Source organism: Capsicum annuum, chromosome 9, assembly GCF_002878395.1.
Source record: "Capsicum annuum cultivar UCD-10X-F1 chromosome 9, UCD10Xv1.1, whole genome shotgun sequence".
In the NCBI taxonomy this organism is placed as follows: domain Eukaryota; kingdom Viridiplantae; phylum Streptophyta; class Magnoliopsida; order Solanales; family Solanaceae; genus Capsicum; species Capsicum annuum.
The window spans coordinates 188,579,406-188,599,511 of record NC_061119.1 but is presented as its reverse complement, the minus strand read 5'-3'; the positions used below and the strand labels follow the sequence as shown (position 1 = coordinate 188,599,511).

The following is a 20,106-nucleotide window of genomic DNA, read 5'->3' as shown; positions in this document are numbered from 1 at the left end:
ATGAAGAAATTGAAGGAAGTTGCCATTTCTAGATCGAAGAAGTCAGGTTCAAAAGTAGCAAGTAAAAAGAAGTTTGATGATTTCGGTCATCCATGGTATTGATTATAAGTTGATAGATAAGTTGACATATGTATGATATGACATTATACATTCTGGAAGTTTATATTGTAAAGTATAAGCTATAATATATAAGACACTATACATTAGTTATTCTGTCCCACTAATGTATAATATAGATATTCTGAAATATATTGCTATATGTTATACATTGGCAGTTCTGAAAATCCAAACAGTTATAAAGTATTAATATTGTATAAGGTAACATTATACATTCAGATAAGATTATAGGTCATACATATTTTAAGGTGAAAATCTATATTATGACATTATATATTATAGCAGTTTATTTCTTAAATGTATAAGTTACCCTGATACATGTCTAACTATTATTTAATTAGGGTCTGATTTTAATTTTGAGATGTATAAGATACCCTCATACATGTGTAACTATTGTTTATTTAGGATCTGATATAAATTGTTAGATGTATAAGTAACCCTCATACATGTGTAACTGTTGTTTAATTAGGGTCTGAATTAAATTGTTAGATGTATAAGTTATCCTCATACAGGTGTAACTATTGTGTATTTAGGGTCTGATATAAATTGTTAGATATATAAGTTAACCTCATACATGTGTAACTATTGTATAATTAGGGTTTGATTTTATTATACATTACTGAAGTTTATGTTTAAATGTATAAGTTACCCTCATACGGGTCTAAATGTTGTTTAATGTGGGTATTATTTAATTTTTTGAATGTATAAGTGAACCTCATACAATGTGTAACTATTGGGTAATTAAGATATATTTTTTTTGTTTCAAGGCATGAAATACCGCATTGACAAAGTCCCTGCTCACCCATTGCATATGAAGAGAAGAAGTGTTGATTGAATCAGCTGGAAAGGATGCAACTAAAGAATTTGATGATATTGGGCATAGTAAAGCTGCCAAGAACTTTCTCTTCAAATACCAGATTGGATATCTTCAAGGCTATAAAATCCAAAATGATGATAATTTGTTTACTGATTCCTTCAAAGAACCAAAAAAGGCCAAAGAAATGGAAGCTTTTGTGATCAAAGAGGATCCCAAACCAAAGTATCTGACTTTTGTTGAGTACTTTGTGCCTTTCTTGGCTGCTGCATTCTTTCTGTATTATCGATATTTCATTGGAGCTCTCCAGCTTTGAACACCCAGAACAAAGGAATTAATCATATGATTTTCATTAGTAATTTATTTGTTTGCGTTTTTATAGAAGTTCAATGGTGACAAATTGAGAAGATAAGCCACCGTGAATGTACTTACTACTAGTTTTTCTACTTGCTAGCTACTAAAGAAACAATAAATAAGTCCATCTATGTGCTTAATTTGTTTGGACATGACCAATGTGCAGAATTGCCAAAATAGAAGAATGGTAAGAGAAGTTTAAACCAAAAAATGAATAAAGACAACAATACAATAATAGACATGATTTAGCAAGTCAAATAAACCTAATCATCTATTTCATTTCTGTATACAACAACATATGTCATGTAATCCCAAGAAGTGGGGCCTGAGGAGGTTACAGTTGTACGCAGATCTTACCCTACCTTGAAGGTAGAGAGGCTGTTTCCGATAGAATATCAATTGTAACAGAATTTCATATCGACTAATGGAAACCTAACTGAGGTGCCAAGAAAGAGGTCAATGTATTACTACAAAGTATATTGTTGAGATAATAGCACCAGCTCTGCATCACCTAAACAAAATTACATGTAATTTACACCTTCCCTCTATAAGGTAATACCAAAACTGATTGCACTAGGCCCCTTCCTGACCATCGACACTGCAAGCTTATCAATTACAGGGATAAAGGTTCATCCCTCAGATTGTATAGACTGCCACTAAAACTGCAGAAGGGAAACAAAATAATTCAGGCACCAACTAACAAATGAAACTCTGTTACCAAATACAAAAGATACACTATACAAGGCCACAACAACAACAACAACAACTTAACCAGTATATTCCCACAAAGTGGCGTCTGGGGAGGGTAAAGTGTACGCAGTCCATACCACTACCACAGGTGAAGTAGAGAGGTTTCTGATAGACGCCCGGCTCAGGACAGATAACAAATATAACAAATAAAAAACCTAAAATTAAACAACAAGGGATATCACAGCGCTAGATAGTACTAACAATCTTACAAGGCCAAATATTGTAAAATATATATGTAACATAGCTCAACATAATACTAAAATGAATATACCCTGGCACTACATGTATTCAGATCTATCTACTTTATGACAGTACAATCTTACCTTAAAGCCAATCACACTTGCAAGAAGGAAACAACTAACACAGCTTTCGCATATCTTGTTAACAAGGGGGTTCATCAATGTCTACGACTGATTTTAAAAGAAAATTAGGATACCATAAATTATCATTTATGCTGTGAATTTTATATGATATTCATCCAAAGACTGCACCAAGATACGTTGAGATATGTTGCGTTATACTGATTTACTATTACAGAAAGAAACGGCAATACTCCAAACATCCTACAATTTTGATTCAAACCCATCACCTAGGCACCATGGAGTGAAAAATGATTACAATAAACTCATGAATTGCAATATTGCTTCATTGCAACAATGGGGTAGAGACCAGCTAACAGAACCAATCAAGAAAACCATAATTTAAAGGGCTATGTGTTGTAAACATGTATAAGTACAACGATAAGGTTGATTTTTAAGGCAATTGGGAATGAAAATTTCTGCTCCACTATACTTAGCCTCAATATATTAATGATGCTTTGAGGTCCTGTCAGGAAGGAGAAGGCGCAAAGCAGACAAACTAATAGCAAGTTCGACCAAAAGCTTCTGGAAAGTCAAAAACTGATTGCATCACTTTTGTATGATTGATAACTAATTCCCGACTCCCAAATACCAAAATGTCACAACAATATGGGGATATTCATATTGATTTTAGTAGAATTGAAGAACGAATGTAGGAGAATTTTTTTTTTTTTGGTTTTTCAGATAGTGAATTCAAAAAAAAATTACTGTGATGTTAGAAAATTTTTGAAATTGAAATTTCAATTACTATTTTTATTCATACACTAGTTAATATTAGCTAATTATTGTCGTTAATTAAGAAACAATAAAATAATTTATGATTTATCTTACCTTAAATATATGATTAACTGTTTTATCATACATTCGACCTATGTATGATGGACGGCCGAATGTATGAGTATATTTGCAAAAATCGGGAGAGAGAAAACTTGAAGCGATTTTATGTAATTAGTTTCATTAATCAGGGGATTTATGTTGTTTACACAAATAAAACTCACCCAACATCTAAGCTTACGCCAGATTAATGGGGTTCATGCTTCACGATACTTTCGCCTCAACAGATTGCCTTGGGGCATTTTTACTACGGCCCACTCGAAGATTGACCCAGAATTGCAAGTTGTAGCAACTTTTCTAAAAACTAATTTATTTATTATACTTTTAAAAAATCGGTAAACAATATTTTAAAGAATAAATAACTCCTTATTAGTATTCAATATCTTCTTTAAGCAATATTTTGCGTGAATGCGTAGAGATTTTATAGAGTTTCAATTGATAATTATGGAAGGAGTAAAATGCAGATTAGATTATTTTCTCATTTAAATATTACAGTGGCGGGAAATTGGATCATTTAACGTGATAACATTTCCAGTCCACTATAAATATCCCCAATGTGTTCAAAGCTTCAAAAAACTCACACTACACAAACACACGCGAAATCAGTTGGAGAAACACAGAGAGAGAGAGAGAGAGAGAGAGAGAGAAATGGATGTGGTGGAAAGTAGATACAGAGTGATGAAGAAATCGCAGAAAATGACCTTAGAAAAATATCTCGATTTCGTTGGCAGTAACAAGCAACTCGACCTCACTGTCGCTAATCTCAACGATGTATTTCTTCTTATCTCTGAATTTGCGTGAATGTGTAGAGATTTTGTAGAGTTTCAATTGATTGAATGATCGTAAATGTTGATAATATCCATGAAGATCTGCTTGTTTTTAACGTATTTTCAATTTCTAGTAAACTCGCTGATAATAATTTTGATGTTTGAATTGCCAAATTTCCATTTGTTTTTCAGTGTGAAATCGGAAATTAATGATGTGACTGTGTGAAATTAGAGAATCTTATTAGTATTTGTAGTTATTTTGATACTTGCATTGTCATTTTCTTGACATTCGTAGCTCGATTTTTAGAGATTTTGTAGAGTTCGGTTGCTTGGATAGTCGTAAATAGTTGATAATATCCGTGGGGATCTACTTGCTTTAATGTATTTTCAATATTTTCTAGTATGAAAATCAGAGACTAATGATGTGACTATGTGAAACTAGACAGGGATTCTTATTATTTGTATTTATTTCGATGTTTGAACTGTAAGGGTCTGCAATCCTACATGAACTGTCAATTTCAAGTTGTTTTTTTCAGTGTGTAATTGGAGATTAATGATGTGATCGTGTGAAACTAGAGATTCTTATTAGTATTTGTAGTCATTTTGATGCTTGAATTGTCAATTTCGTGATATTCGTAGCTCGATTTTTACCAGATCAAATTCAAGAAATGAATTTGGAACAGAATTAGAATTAAATCTCCGTTTTCATGTGTCTATGAGGCATCTCTGCTTCTCTCTGAATCCACAAATGTGTGGAGATTTCTCTACGGAGTTTCAGTTGCTTGACTAATGATAAATCATTGATAATATCCACGGAGATCTGCTTTACGTATTTTCAGTACTGCTTCGGTGTTTATCCATGTTTCTTACTCGGAGGTGTTTTTTCCGTTATGAAATTGGATATTAATGACGTGACCCTGTGAAATTAGAGATTCTTATTATTTGTACTCATTTCGATGTTTGAATTGTTAATTTCATGATATGCGATTTGTACCAAAGCAATTCGATTTCACTATAACTAATCTCAGTGAGGTAATTAAGTTTCTCTCTGAATCTGCAAATGTGTAGAGATTGCGTAACAGTTTCAGTTGCTTGACTAATAGTAAATCGTTGATATCCATGGAGATCTGCTTGTTTAAACATATTTTCAATATTGCTTTTGTGTTTAACCACATTTCTTACTCGGGGGTGTTTTTCCGGTATGAATTTGGAGATTAATCTCAATGAGGTATCTCCAACGTCTAGAGATTTCTCTATAGTATTTTGTTTAGTGAATTATATTGTGTGATTTTGATTGCTTATCAGTATCCCTTTGTCGTTCTCTAATCTTAATCATTGATAATATCCATGGAGGTGAGCTTGTTTTGTCATATTTCAGTAATACTTTGGTGTTTATCCATATTTCTTTCTCAGAGTTGTTTTTTTCCAGTATGAAATCGGAGATTAATGATATGACTGTGAAATTAGAGATTCTTATTGTTCGTATTCATTTTGATGTTGAATTATCAGTTTCATGCTATGCATTTTTCGATTTGTACCAAATCAAGTTGAAGAGATGAGGTCGAACAGAATTGGAATTCAATTTCAGTTTCACAGTAGCTAGTAACCTTAGAAAATTAGCCCGGTTTCAGTGAAAGTACCCCTCATTCTCTCTGAATAGTCGAATGTATTGAGATTGCTTGTCAGTATTCAGTATTTCATCAGTGTTTATCCGTATTGCTTACTTGGAGGTGTTGCTCCTAGTTGTTTTTCCCGTATCAAATCGGAGATTAATGATGTAACTGTGTGGAAATAGAGATTCTTATTCTTCGTAGTCATTTTGATGTTTGAATTGTCAAATTCATGGTATAAGTAGCTCGAGTTTTTTTACCAAAATGAGTTCGAAACAGAACTGGAATTCAATCTCCGTTCTTATGTATCGATGACTTTTGCAGATCATCAGCATTCACGGATTCAAAAAAACCAAGGGTCAAAAGGTCAAGTTCACAATTCACAATGTTCAAATTTCGATTAGAACTGCTGTTTACCTGGTCAAAATTCTGTAGTTACTGTTAATTCAAATTCTGAATTTCTTCGATCTGCTAAAATTACAGAAGGTTCTGGCTGATGCAGTAAACACGATTGAGTTAATGGACCTGCGACGCTCCACATTGCAAGAGGAGATATCATCAGAAGCATTCATTTCTCTCGATGAAGCAATCAATGACCTCACGCGTCTCAATTGGCAAGAGTGTTGTGTCACCTCTCTACAAACCATTTGCTTCTCTAATGGAGTCAATAACTCGGGTCAATGCCAGGCGAGGACTAATGCTTCAGCTTCTTCGATCCAAAATATGGCACCTCCAACAAAGAAAGCAAAGGTTCAATGTCAGTAAAGTCCTGTTACTTGGAATGAAAAAATAACTAAGAAAAATAATAGTGATGGCTAGAAAATAGAATGGAAGTGGTAACTGATCTTCGACCAGCTTGTTTTGATGCATATTTGTTTGATTGATAATCAATCATGGTTGGATATTGTTCATGGAACTACTATCGAGATTCTTTGGACCATAAAATTCCTAGGATCATTTTGTGATAGCTAGAAAATCCAAATTGTGATGCAATCTGTGGGCAAATTTTTTTGAATCTTTTCCTTGGTTATTCATAGTAATGTTTAGATTTTGAGTATACGATAACTCAATATACAAGTATTCTCTCTGATTGAAAGTAAATAATGCAAATCAAACGAATCATAATTTGAATTAGCGATTATAACTATATAGATTGAGGACGACATATTATGGATGAACATGATGCTGCCCACCTAGAATCAAAGGTCAGAGAGAAGTGACAATGAGAACCTGTGCTCAAAAGGTCCTTCGTCGACGGGAAGATCACCCATTGCGTGCCAAAACTGAGCCGAGTTAGATTGGAAGAGGAATATTAGGTAGTCGCTTTCTCTTCAATCAATTTTTTTTTTGGCATTTCAAATAGTGAAGTTCAACATCTGCAAATACTGAATATTACTTAAGTAAAAGTCCAATACAACTATTCTGGTAGACACTAAGATGCATCTCAAAGGTTTGATGAAGTGGAAGTGTGACACCCCAAAGTTTCGGGGCTTGACCACCGGCAAAATTGTGCGTGCCAACTAGGTTGCACCCTTGTCAGTTATGCAGGCGACATGCGCTGAAGGATGAGCTGAAGTTGAAGATGAGGCAAAGGGGCATAACATGAGGCAACAAGCATTTATATATGTTGCATGACATGTCCTAAGAGTGCCAAGGTGATTTGGTGAGGGCTTGATGTGAACCTAAGGGGCCGGAGGCATGGTTGAGGATCGTGTGCAGTGTTGGATATCAACACCGTGCATTTTGGAGTTACAAGTGGAATTTAAGGATTTCGGGTTAAAGCCTTGTTCTTAAGGGTCCCTTATGTATGCTTACCAAGTTTGGGGTCATTTGAAGTTCGTTTGGATAGGGGCTTGACTTAGCCATAGTCCAGTAGCATTGTCGTAATTTGCTGGTTGGTCCGAAGGCTATAACTTGTTCCATGGGTATGGGAATGGGATGAAACTTCATGGAGGTGTGAAGGAAGTCAAGAAATCAGTAGGAACAAATGGCACCCAATTCGGAGGTCGGATGGACAGTCAAAGCCTCAGTATGATTCTCGGGCAGAATGATGTGTAGAGCTGGCCAAGAGAATTATTTATTTTAAGCATATATAAGGGGGTATACATGGTGACAGCCTACTAGCCTCCCCCAGGCGTGTCGTTAGATGGCCGCCCCAAGTGTGATGCCTTGAGGGACAACCTCAAGGGCATGCCTTGGATGTTAAAGGAGTGTATATGGTACTCATAGGTCTCGGAAACCCTATGGGCAACACAGGGTTGGATGGACCAACGTTGGGCACCTCGACAAGGCTAGAGGCTTGATATTTGAACCGACATGCCCCGCAGGCTCTCCTAATGATGGAAGAATGCCTCCAAGCCGATAGAGCAATCGAGATACTCTCCCCAATAGACTCATGAGATAACTTATGAGCTTGGCCAAGGTTTAGCCAAGCGATCAAGGGTCTGTAGGCCTAGACGCGCAGTCGTGGGGCGACGCTGCATTGTGTAAGTTGGATGGAAGTTGCGTAGGCTATGTTTGGCTATGTCATAAGACATGGGAAGGCCTGTTTAAGCAAGATGCTTGCGACCAAGGCCAAGGATTGAAGGTTGCCCTACTCAAAGCGAAGCAAAGGCCAAGTGCACATGCATGAGGCGATGTTAAGCTTGAGGATAGGACTGTGCATGCGAAGCGATACTCAGGCCCAGGCGAGGGACAAGTATGTCCGTAGCCATCCCCGAAAGCGCATATGGACGAGATCCAGCATATGAAGGTGCGACACAATAGTTTCTTATAAGTCGGCCATGTCAGCAGAAATATCGGTAGAGCGACACCAACGGGGGCAAGCCTCTAAGGCGAGCTTCCCACAGGCATAGAATCATGTCAAGGACTTGGGAAATGAGGAAAGATGGACTATAGTCGAGGGAACTATAAGCGTTGCACGGGAAAAATTATCTGCCGCTGACACAGTGAAAAATGAGATTGTAACAAGTGGTATCAGAGCATAAGTTTGAGAGCAAATTGTGAATATCATTGCAGCGATCACATCAAAGCATATATTGATATTCTTGATCCTCATGAGATCATTTGAGACGATGCTACTGTGTGAAGGGAATTGGTTGTATGTTGAGATGCTTGAGTTAGCTATGTCAACCAAGGGCCATCATTTCAGAATCACACCATGTCACAGTCGTTGATTCCTCCTTCGTTTGTATAGGTTGATTCATCTTCGAAGAATATGAAAGTGATTGAGTATACCTTTAAGGGATGACTTCAAGTCAGTGGACGTTTGGTAATTTCTCCTCCGACCAGGATAAAAGATCCCATTGAAGCGGCTAATCCCATGCATACTGTATTGACATCTGGTCGCACAAATTGCATAGTATCATAAATAGCCACCCCAGGTATTACCCAGCCCCCAGGAGAGTTTATTAACAAATACAGCTCTTTGGTCTCATCCTCGATACTAAGATATACCATAAGACCAATAAGTTGATTCGAAATCTCGCTATTAATACCTTGGCCTAAAAAAAGTAATCTTTCTCGATAAAGTCGGTTGATTAGGGTAAAATTGTATTCCTTAGGAACCGTACATGCACCTTTTGATGCATATGGTTCAAAAAAAGATTCTATAAAGGTGAATTGGACCAACAGGTGTGGTCATCATTCAATGTTGTTTGGGTGAAACCACAAAGTTGGACAGTTGGATAATTGTCTCTTAGATGTCCTAGATTGTGGGGAATCATCAGTTTGTCAGAAACTCTGTTAGCGGTATGTTGACAACTATGGTCAGAAGGGAGCATGGACTTGACAAAGACGTTAAGTGGAGTTGGTGAAGTACATCAGAAGCTTGTTGGTCAAGCAGTTTATTCATATGAAGCGATGAGCTAGGGTTGTCAGCCATGAAAGAGTCTAGGTTGTGTTAGAGAAAAAGATATACCGCTAAGTCGGGTGGTCAAGAAGATGAGCCATGTTTGCCAGGTCATGCAATAATGTTCCAAGAGAGTTGAAACCATAGAATTTAAATATGTGACTTGATCATGCAGAGATCTTGCCATGGATGTGACTTAGAAATCAAGTAGAGTGTCCACCATGAAGGTTGAACTTTAGCTTTGCCGGTAGGCCTATGAAGGGGTCCGTCTAAGAAAGTCGAACTCAAGGTCGGAACTAAATCTAGCCATCTAATGGGCTGCGAAGAGTGGCAGGAGAGTCCTTACAGAAGAGAGCCATGCAGGATGAGTGACACGACCCAAACCGAAGCCTTGTTGTAATGGGCATCTCAAGTCCTACAGGAACCGGAGACCTCCCCCGATAACCAACCCAACCAACCAACATATACCCTATGTCGGATGAATTTCAAACATATAACAAGATAACATATTTAATAATGTAATGACTTTGGGATAAGTCTATATCCGAGACCAACCTAACCAAGTAAATCCCTCTAATAACTAACCAACCAAACCAAAAATGAAATCCCAATGTATATATATAAATATATCATGACCATTTCTATACTCAAGTCCACAGTTGCCCATACAAAGCCTCTAAGCCAAACCAAAGAGTACTTGGTCGGGACATGCCCCTAACCATAGCCAAAAACCAAAGTCTAAAAAAGACAAGAATATGTAAAATAATCCATAGCATGAAATGAATGCCTTCCAAACTATGGAAGCTCACCACTTCAATCTAACACCGACTATTCCCTAATCCGATCAATGAGTAGGAGGAGTAGTATGGCTGGTTCCTGCATTGCGTGGGGATACAGCAGCCTGAAGACGGGTTAGCGGGTGAATGCTAGTAATTACTCAGGATAAGGATAAAATAATGCCAAAATTCAAATCCAAGTAAACCAACCACATGTATACACAACCATATATATATATATATATATATAAAATCCATACCAAGCAATGTTTTAGCCAACCTTAGGGGATTCTCATGTACCCCATAGGTTACATTATTTATTTTACTTGGGGGATTCCCATATACCCATAAGTACATCATTATTAGGCTTACTTGCGGAATTCTCATGTACCTCACAAGTATCTCATTATTAAGCTTTGTTTGGGGGATTCCTATGTACCCCACAAGATATTCATCATTCAAACCAATTTCATTATTTCATTCACTTGGGGGATTCCCGTGTACACCGCAAGGGTTTTCATTGATAATTTCATTGCCATCAAGGCCTTACCATTTAACCATTCCTAATCGTTTAAACCATTCATACCGTTCAAAATCATTTTAACCATTCAAACCATTTTAGCCATTCAAAACCATTTAAACCCATGAAAAAACCATCCAAACCAATTTAGGGTTCCATTACTAAACCATACCATTCAATAGCTTCAATAAAATTTGAACAATAGAGTAAAACGTTCTCATAAGCATTTTATCAAACATGTTGTGGGTATACTTTTGCCAAGACCAAAACCAAAGCATAAACCATCAAGCTTAAGGTTACCCAGGACCCATTTGTTAAACCATAACCAACAAGCACCCACATATGCAAACCACAACCAAAAACATGTAAAAACATAGTTTAAGCCAAGAGTATATAATACCTATCAATATGCATCAAAATCCTCAATAATTGGTTTTTAAAACCACCATTCATAATTCATAATCGTTGTTTAAATCACATTAAAACATGCCTTTAGTTGGAACTAACAATGAGAGAGGAGTAACTTACCTTATATAAGAAGAATCATGAAAGGAAACTTGACTCTTGAGCCCTTGGAAGAACACTTGTGGAAACCCTAGGTTACAACTAATACCCATTTGTTGTAGCTTGTCCAGAGTCTCAAACTTAGGAAATTTCTTCTAAGAGTCCAAGTTTAGGGTGTTTCATTCTCCCCCACTTAGGATCATTCGTCCTCGAATGACGGGTAAAGGTAAGAACAAGGATGAGCTAACACATTAATACCCATCAAACTTCCCTTCAACCAAAATAGAAGACAAAGACATAATTCAAGATGGGAAGATCACCACATACCCCAAACACGATTTATACCCAAACACCTCCATTCCAACTTCTAACTAAGTTAGAAAGCAAAGACACATGGGAAACCGCCTTTTCTTTAACCAAGTTAGAAAATAATGATGCGATAAAGATCACATAGCTTATGCATGAATTTTCAAAATGAAGAACCAACGTGGATTCTATGTCCATTTCCGCATCCCAAATGGTTTCCTCGAGGTTTTGGTTCCACCATAAAACCTTCACTGAAGCCACACCTTCTTGTTCGCAACTGGCGAACTTGCCAACCCAAGATCCTCATCGGGAACTCCTTATAGAACAAATAGTCTGACATATCAATATCACCCAAAGAAACCAGCCAATGAAGGACCACCCACACCTTACCTCAACACAACCATAAGGAACACCAGATGAATGAAACTCATTCTAGAGGACAATTCCAATTTAACTTATAATTTCCCAGAGACACATCACTACGAGAGCCTAAGTTTAACTATACACTACTTCTATGTTCAAGCCTATCCAAAGCAAAGAGGAAATTAACTTATGCAACAGAGCTCTACTCCTTACACCTACCTAAAATACTAATCCACTCCCCTTCCACTACTACAACCAAGCATCATGCTCCATCAAGATTATCGTGTGCCCAACATAACGATTGGTATATCTATCAACCATAATATTCAAGCCTACATTTTCTATACTCATGGTGTGACCTATACTATTAAAGGTTTAGCAACCTTTATCATCCTTCACAAGGATTCTTCACCACATCCTTCACAAGGATTCTTCACCACCTACTCCCCTTCTAACCACTTTTCATGACAACAGCCTTACCTTACCCTCCAAAACCTTAGCTCTAGCAATCACCCCAAACTCTTCCCCAGTTAGTGACTTCTACTTCTCCTTTGATTCAAAACATTACTACACCTCCGAAGCCACTACCACCCTAACATAAAAGGGTTATTAATGAATTAAAGTATAATAATTCCTTATGCTACTCAAGGAGAGACCCCCAAAATAAGACACGACACAATAGGTGCATGAGGTACTTTATAACAACCACCTAGGTCACAATTGAAGAAATATCCCAGCAAAACACACCATAATAAAAGTCCTTAGAACTGGACATTGAAAGACACACGACCATATACATCATAGGTAATGCAACAAAAGGTCAAGATTCATATATAGGGTACAAGGCGAATACAGAATGTGAACCTTGAGCATAAGCATTATTAAAATTCATGCAGCACTAAGAGAGTGCTCTTAACCGAGATAGGAGATCATCGCTAGAATATGTAGCCCAAACTTCACTATAAGTCTACCACTAGAAGAAGATTAAAGATCAACCCTCGACCTTCACCTTACTATACTTGTAAGCACAGCACTCCGCTCTAAATGGTATCACCAAGGATGATCACTAAGGATGTTGGTTCTCTTACACCTAAAACCTCATTCATCTAAATACTACCTAGAGCCTAACATAGTCATCTAAACTCCATGATCTAACCCAACCAAATGACCTAACCACCAACCCACCAGTTCAACCTGAACCCCCATCCTAAATGTCAAACCTGTCCCTCTATCGCCTTCCCAAGTTACCAACCTTGCCCCTTCTGCATACCTCATCCAACCTACCAATCTACCTCCACCATTTCCACATTGCTATCTGATACGCCCAAATTATAAATTGTATTAGAAAGTGTAAGCGGTCGCTGTCAAATATAGAACCCAACTAGGTTAGGGTTAAATTCGATAGGAAATACTGTGTAAACTAAGTGTTATGATTATTAATGGACTATTGATCAAAGGTTCCAGAATAAAGAGGGTTTGTTTGGTAACAGCGAAGTATGCTTGTAGTAAATCATGTTCCAACTAATAAGTATGCTTGCAAGTTTTGATTCAATAAGAATAAGTAAACTAGGATTATGTTCGCCAGGATGTTACAACAGTTAAGGTTGTGAGTTATCCCAAATTCCTACTTAAAAAATTTCAATTGCAAGAATTATTGAACTCTAGAGCTCATCTATTTATTTCTCAACCTTAATAGATGATTACCCTTTAATTCTTTCAAACTTAAAGAATGTGTTGATATGTTCAATTGTTTTCTTAAGTGGGTTAATACTGTTAAGGTATCAACCTTTAACTCAAAGGTTAAAGCCTTTGAGTCCCTTATAAATCTCTTCTTTTCCCAACACACATATGTCTACTAAAACAAGTGGTGTTCTTGGGCTCACCCTTCAAGTTTGCAACCAAGAAAGATCATAATAATGAAGAGGAGTTTATACAATTGCAATTAGTTACAGAATTCAGGCATTCTCGCAACCCTTAGAAACCAATCACATCAAGGCTCCCATAACCCAAGTTATGGGAGCTTTATCCACACATCATAGAAGAAGAAGATTCCATTGTGTTTCTCATAAATAATTTAGAAAATTACTTACAAAAATATCCAAAAGATTGTTTTTGATCTTCAAAGAAATAATGAATAAAATGTTAAGATCCACAATATCAGCTTGTTTCCCAGAGAATGGTAGATTACAAGTTGCTCAAAAGATGAAAAGTAGATAAAATATACCTAATCTAACCCTAAACTGGGTATTTATATGTTTCCAAGTACTGGGGTGTTAAAATTTGAAATTTAGATTAACGCATCACGGTTGACGGTCGAGTTCATGGCCCATCAGTGGCTTGAAGATCCGTCATTTGGACCGTTGCTTGGGTCCCAGACTTATTCTATCTCAGGTCTAGCGGCTAAGTTGCTGGACCATCAGTGGCCTGACGATCCGTAACTTGGACCATCGTTAAGTTCCTGGATGCTCTGCATGCTGCTTGTCTTTGACGACCAAGTTGATGGTCCGTCACATATACTGTCGCTGAGATCCTTTGATTCTTTCATTCTTCTTAAGGTTGACGGATACCCTGACGGTCCATCACAAGGTTGGTGACCCGTTAGTAAGGCTGTCAATGGCCATTTCTTCTGCTTTTCCAAGTCATTTATTTTCTAAGTCTTTTACTTAAAAAATAGTAAAACCAAGCATCAAATACAACAATGGTTGCTTAAAATGAAAAATTATCCCTCGTAAAAGATGTAAATTTTTTTTCAAAGCCAAAACATCAACACCCTCAACTTAAGACAATTGCTTGTCCTCAAGTAACCCAACACCTTATCATACACATAAATAAGACAATGATGGGCACACAACTATTCAGCAATGCATGATTAAACCACTCAATTGTTACCAAACTCATGTAGTTTCAACATATCAGGATCCATAATTGGCACTATTTATAATTCATCAAATACACGATCACAAACACAATATCCCACATAGATCAGTAAAAGCAAGTATAGCTCAGATTGCTCTCACAGTTAAAGAAGTATACCACACCTTATTTATTTAACTTGTGGACGAATAATTAAGACTCTCGCTCTCATAAAAGAAGCTGCAAACACAACATATACACCCATAAGCTTGCCCTTCTCATTTAATGCTCCTCTACGATTGATTTGCAAAGATCAAACAGGACTTTCTATGGCTTGTAATGAGGTTTCGATGCTAAGTGAGGAATAATTTTAAGAAAGTGACTTCAAGTTCAAATTTCACTCCCTTCTCCCTTGATTCCTGCTCACCATGACCACTATTATTCTTCTTTACTTACACTCCATACTAGTCATCCACAATTTCACAATAACCCAGTTTTGTTTTGCATCAGCCACCCTCAACTTATATTATCAGTTGAGGTACACAATATCTAAATAGATCAGGGCCAGATGAGACATTTTATTTCAACTCCGAACCTACTTACATCATATTGTTATATTCCCAATAATAGCCACCCTCAACTTAGGTATTTTGCCTAAGTTAAGGTACACAATGTTCAATACTAGACCAGGGCCAAAATTAGGTGTTAACATCCTACTGAGAGTGAATTAGAATTATTAGGACTGAATATCCACTAATAAAAGCTCAAAAAGGTTCAAAGGGAGAAATTTTTTTGGTGGGGTCTTTACGGCTAAATGGACTAATAATTGAAGGGGGCCTACTATCCTATCCTATTAATTTAACCAAAAAGTAATACAAATAAATTGGGAAAGGTCTAGTTGTACACACTATGCAAGAACTATATCAAAATACTCGCACACACAGGCAATGAGCTCATACTTATCCTAAAAACTCTCGGGTTTACATCACATGATCATGCTTACTTTATCTTTGCATCCTAATGCCAGTCACAAATTCAAAATGGTTGATCAACATATATTAAGCAACTAGAAAGAATTCTCATATACAAGTATATTTACAGTATTCTGCCATAATTCATCATCCATCCATACATACAAAAGGTGCTAAAAGAAAAGAACATGAAACATCTATAATATAATCACTGAATAGTATTTACATCATGATGCACAAGAAAACAAACATAAGCAGCAACCTAAACATGCCGGTTCTACTAGATAGCGAATGAGGAAAAATAACACATGCAACAAAAACCCCCGTATTGACCAATAACACAACAAATACCTACCCCCACTAAAGAAAAATGTTCTGTCCTTAAATGCATGAACAATAAAGTATAAGAGAGTGAAATACTTGCAAAGCCTTTCAGGCTAGTGAGTCGGTCAAGTGTTGTGAGGCTTCTTTGGCCTCAGGTGCAACATCAGTGACCCCAATGGTGGTAGGGGTGCTCACAACAGGTTCCTCTTGAATAAGAGGTATCTCGAACGGGACTGGATCAGGTGTGGCCCCCTTTACTAGGGCTGAACTAGTTGAAACTCCCGTTGCTTCATCTTCATCCTTTTTCTTCCTCTTTTCTTCATCTTTTTTTATCTCTTAGTAGATTTTCTCATGTCTCTTGCCTCTCTTTCCTCGGGTGTTATATCTTTATGCCTCCTCCTTCTTGAAGCCTTCATGTCAATAATTTTATCAATCTGCTTGCCTTTATCTTTAAGTGGCCCACCCATAGGATCAATGAAGCCCTCATCTTTATTACGGATGATCAATACAGGATCAAAGATGGGTTGTGATGGTTTCCTTTTCAGCTCGGCTATGTCAGCATGTGCCTGTCTAAACTCTGCCATAAACTAGGCAAAATCTGGAATAGATAGCCCATCCAACTATTTGTTTACACGCTCTTCCATGTGGTCCATTCTGACCTAAATATTCTAATAAGGCCTGAGTGCTTCAGCAACAATGCGGTCAAAAAATGGCTTGAATTCCTTAGCCCAGGCGTTCAACTACTTCTCAAACTTTTTCTGAGCTCTTGCAGACTTAGCAAAATTTTATTGTGTTAGCCAGTATTTAGAATATTGAGATAGGACAGACGTAGTGTCTAAAGTTCCCTCCATTGAAGGCATCGATACTGATCCTGCAAAAGTACTGGTAGGAACATAGTCTGATGGCTCATAAGTAGTAATAGGTAATGGCATACCTGTGGGGATCTCAAAAGTCTCCGGAGATAGAGCCGACTGTGTCTGATATGAAGGAGTCTTGTTTACTCGCATTCTATATTTTGATTCATCCTTCATTCTCTCAATATCCTGCCCGTGGCTCACTTGGACCTCATTATCAACCCCTCTGAGTAAAGGCATATTTACTTGCCTATATAAGTTCGTGATCAGGAATGAGAATGGTAGAGGACTGGCTGTCTTGTGTGCGTAGGCAAACAACTCATCAACAATAATATGATCGAAGTTAATCTTCAGCCCTTTAACCAAGCTGGCAACCAATACTGCCCTCTGAATCTCTAAATTTGCATCTTCGCCAGTCGGCATCAACCTTAGCCTCACAATCGCCCACCAAAACTTTGCCCTAAAACTTAGGGATAATTTAGCTATACACTCATTGGGGTTGTGCAGCCAAGATGGATTGCCCTCATCTGTCAAAAGTCGGGCCAGCCAGGGCCTTTGTTCTGTTGCAATGAATATGCGATGCTCCAACTCTAGAATGCAGCAGGTGACTCATACTCAGGACCAAAAATTACTCTATGGAGTGTGCGTTCTGAAATTTTGATGTACACCCCATGCATATGAACTTGGGTCCGGTTCCCCATTTCATTTATCTTCATACCTTTGGGACACTCCTTCTCTAACAAAGCCAAATAGTTAGTGAAAAATACCCAAACAAGATTAGGATAATACGTACCAGGCGGCTTGCTTAAACAAGATAATATATATTCATTAAATCTTCTCTCAAGCTCCAGATATTTGTGAAGCTCGGAGGTCACAATCTGATATTCTTTTGATATGGGCCATCTGATTGCTCTGTTAGCTGTTGGTTCAAGCCCGTCGAAGAAGTGTTTTTGTGCCCCCTAAATCTGCCATCGAGTAGATTCTCGCACCTAAGGGTCCTTACTTTTAATCACATTAGCATCCTTAGTCTTCGACGCCTCAATTCGGTCGGAGTTTGAAGTTTCAACCCCTTCCTCATCGGGGCTGGAAGTAGGGTTGCTACTGCTCTCACGCTCATCCTCAGACTGGGAGATATTGACACCTAATTTTTGCCCTCCACGACTAAATTTAATCCTGAGTTTCTTCAGCTTTTAATAAAATCAAAATATTTATTTCATCCGAATAAAAAAAATTTAAAATATTTTTTTTATGTTATTTTATCATTTTAAGTAGCGATTATATATTATCGTATTCAGTTATACGAAATTATATAATTTTATTACTCAAATATTTATTCTATGGAATATTGAATTTTAATTAAGGATTATTTTGAAAATACATATAATGATTAAAATCTTGATTTTAATATAATTTATTATCAAAATAATTTATTTGGATAAATATGCATTTGATTTTATTAATTCAAGAAGCTCGGGATTAAAAGAAGTATTAATACATATCGAATTTCAATTTAATTTAGCCAATCTATTAGATTTGGCCATAATGGAGATCAAATTGGCCATAATTGCAATGCAATCCATCAATTGATTTTTAATTTGGTCAAAATTAAATAAATATGGCTAAATTTTAGATCCCAATTAGGGTTATATTTTAAATAACCCCACAATTCCCAAAAACTCTCATAACTTCTACCCAATTCCCACTAAAAAATAATTTCAAATTGCACTACATTGTACTATTTCCCCCAACTTTGTCCTTTCCCAATTTTGAAATTCAAAATTTGTATTATTTTTTTACAATTCCCCCCAACCTTTTTCCTTTTTCATTTTTCCAAATTCCAATTTTGAAATTCTAAAATTGTACTGCATTGTACAATTTCTCCCACATTATCCTTCACCTCACCTTATCTTCAATTTTTAAATTTCAAAAACACCCTTAAAAATGCTTTTTCTCCCACATTGGTGGACGAAAAGATTGGATCCCTATCCTTTCCTATAAATACTACCACTATTTTGGTAGAAAAACAAAGTCTCAAAGCCTCAAAGTCTCAAGGTTGAAAAAAAAAGCTTTGAGCAAAGAAGAGTTTTTATTTTAGTAAGAAAATTTCTTTTTCCATGAATTTCGTGGGCTAATCGAAGTTCTCAAAAGATTGCTTTTCAGTGGTGATCAAGACTTCAAAGAAAGCTTGAAGTCCCGTTTTGCTGCCCAAAAAAAGGTAAACACACCTTTCTTTTTATAGTTTTATTATCATTTTCTGCTTCGTATTTCGTAGTTATAATTTTATTTGCTGTGATTATTTGCTGTAGACGGCCTTGAGGGCCATAAGACGTTGTGGTATCAATATTATGATTATTTTCATATTCATGGTATAAAAATAAGCTAGCAATAGTTGTACATGCCTTTTTGACTTTATTCTTTGATTATTATAGATAAAGTTTCAATCTTTGCTTAAAAGATGTTCTTATGCTTTGTTTAAATTCATTGTTGGCGGATATATTTGATTTTAGCATGTAAATTTGTTTCCTTTATGTTGAAAAGAATAGTTAATATTGATTGTTTCTTCTGTTTGACTTTTTTCTTTGATTATTATAGATAAAGTTTCAATCTTTGCTTAAAATATTTACTTATGCTTTGTTAAAATTCATTGTTGCCGGATATATTTGTTTTTAGCAAGTAAAGTTGTTTCCTTTATGTTGAAAAGAATAGTTAATATTGATTGTTTCTCCTTTTCAACTTTATTCTTTGATTATTATAGATAATGTTTTAATCTTTGCTTAAAAGATGTACTCATGTCTTGTCAAAACTCATTATTGATGGATATGTTTGTTTTAGCATGTAAAGTTCTTTCCTTTTTGTTGAAAAGAATAGTTAATATTGATTGTTTTGCCTTTTAGATTTATTCTTTTATTATTTTGTATAAAGTTTTGTTCTTTGCTCAAAATATGTACTCATGTCATGTTTAAATTTATTGTTGGTAGATATATTTATTTTTAGCATGAAAAGTTGTTGTTTTTTATGTTGGAAAAATAGTTACTATTGTTTGTTTCGCTTTAATAAAAATGGCAAATTGATTAAATCAAGAATTTGACATTTGCTTGTTAATTATTTTAAGGGATTTTCAAAATCCTCATATAAGAGATGAAGTGCTAGCTTTATTTTCCATCCACGATATTTATTCCT

General features: G+C 36.3%; 2 protein-coding genes across 2 annotated transcripts; both read left to right on the top strand.

The window, feature by feature from the left end:
* LOC107841250 (cytochrome b5-like) lies at positions 1-1,247 on the top strand. Its single transcript, XM_047396348.1, has 2 exons — positions 1-71; positions 935-1,247. The coding sequence occupies exons 1-2, from the start codon at positions 1-3 to the stop codon at positions 1,245-1,247; spliced, it is 384 nt and encodes a 127-aa protein (XP_047252304.1).
* Positions 1,248-3,845: 2,598 nt separating this feature from the next.
* LOC107841933 lies at positions 3,846-6,521 on the top strand. Its single transcript, XM_016685783.2, has 3 exons — positions 3,846-3,999; positions 5,930-5,971; positions 6,089-6,521. The coding sequence occupies exons 1-3, from the start codon at positions 3,877-3,879 to the stop codon at positions 6,368-6,370; spliced, it is 447 nt and encodes a 148-aa protein (XP_016541269.2). The 5' UTR covers positions 3,846-3,876; the 3' UTR covers positions 6,371-6,521.
* Positions 6,522-20,106: the final 13,585 nt, after the last annotated feature.

Coding starts and splice junctions, on each gene's coding strand:
- LOC107841933 (XM_016685783.2), top strand. CDS start 3,877: ATGGATGTGGTGGAAAGTAGATACAGAGTGATGAAGAAATCGCAGAAA. Junction 4,000..5,929: donor CTGTCGCTAATCTCAACGAT/GTATTTCTTCTT, acceptor TGACTTTTGCAG/ATCATCAGCATTCACGGATT. Junction 5,972..6,088: donor AAAAAACCAAGGGTCAAAAG/GTCAAGTTCACA, acceptor CTAAAATTACAG/AAGGTTCTGGCTGATGCAGT.
- LOC107841250 (XM_047396348.1), top strand. CDS start 1: ATGAAGAAATTGAAGGAAGTTGCCATTTCTAGATCGAAGAAGTCAGGT. Junction 72..934: donor AAAGTAGCAAGTAAAAAGAA/GTTTGATGATTT, acceptor TTGCATATGAAG/AGAAGAAGTGTTGATTGAAT.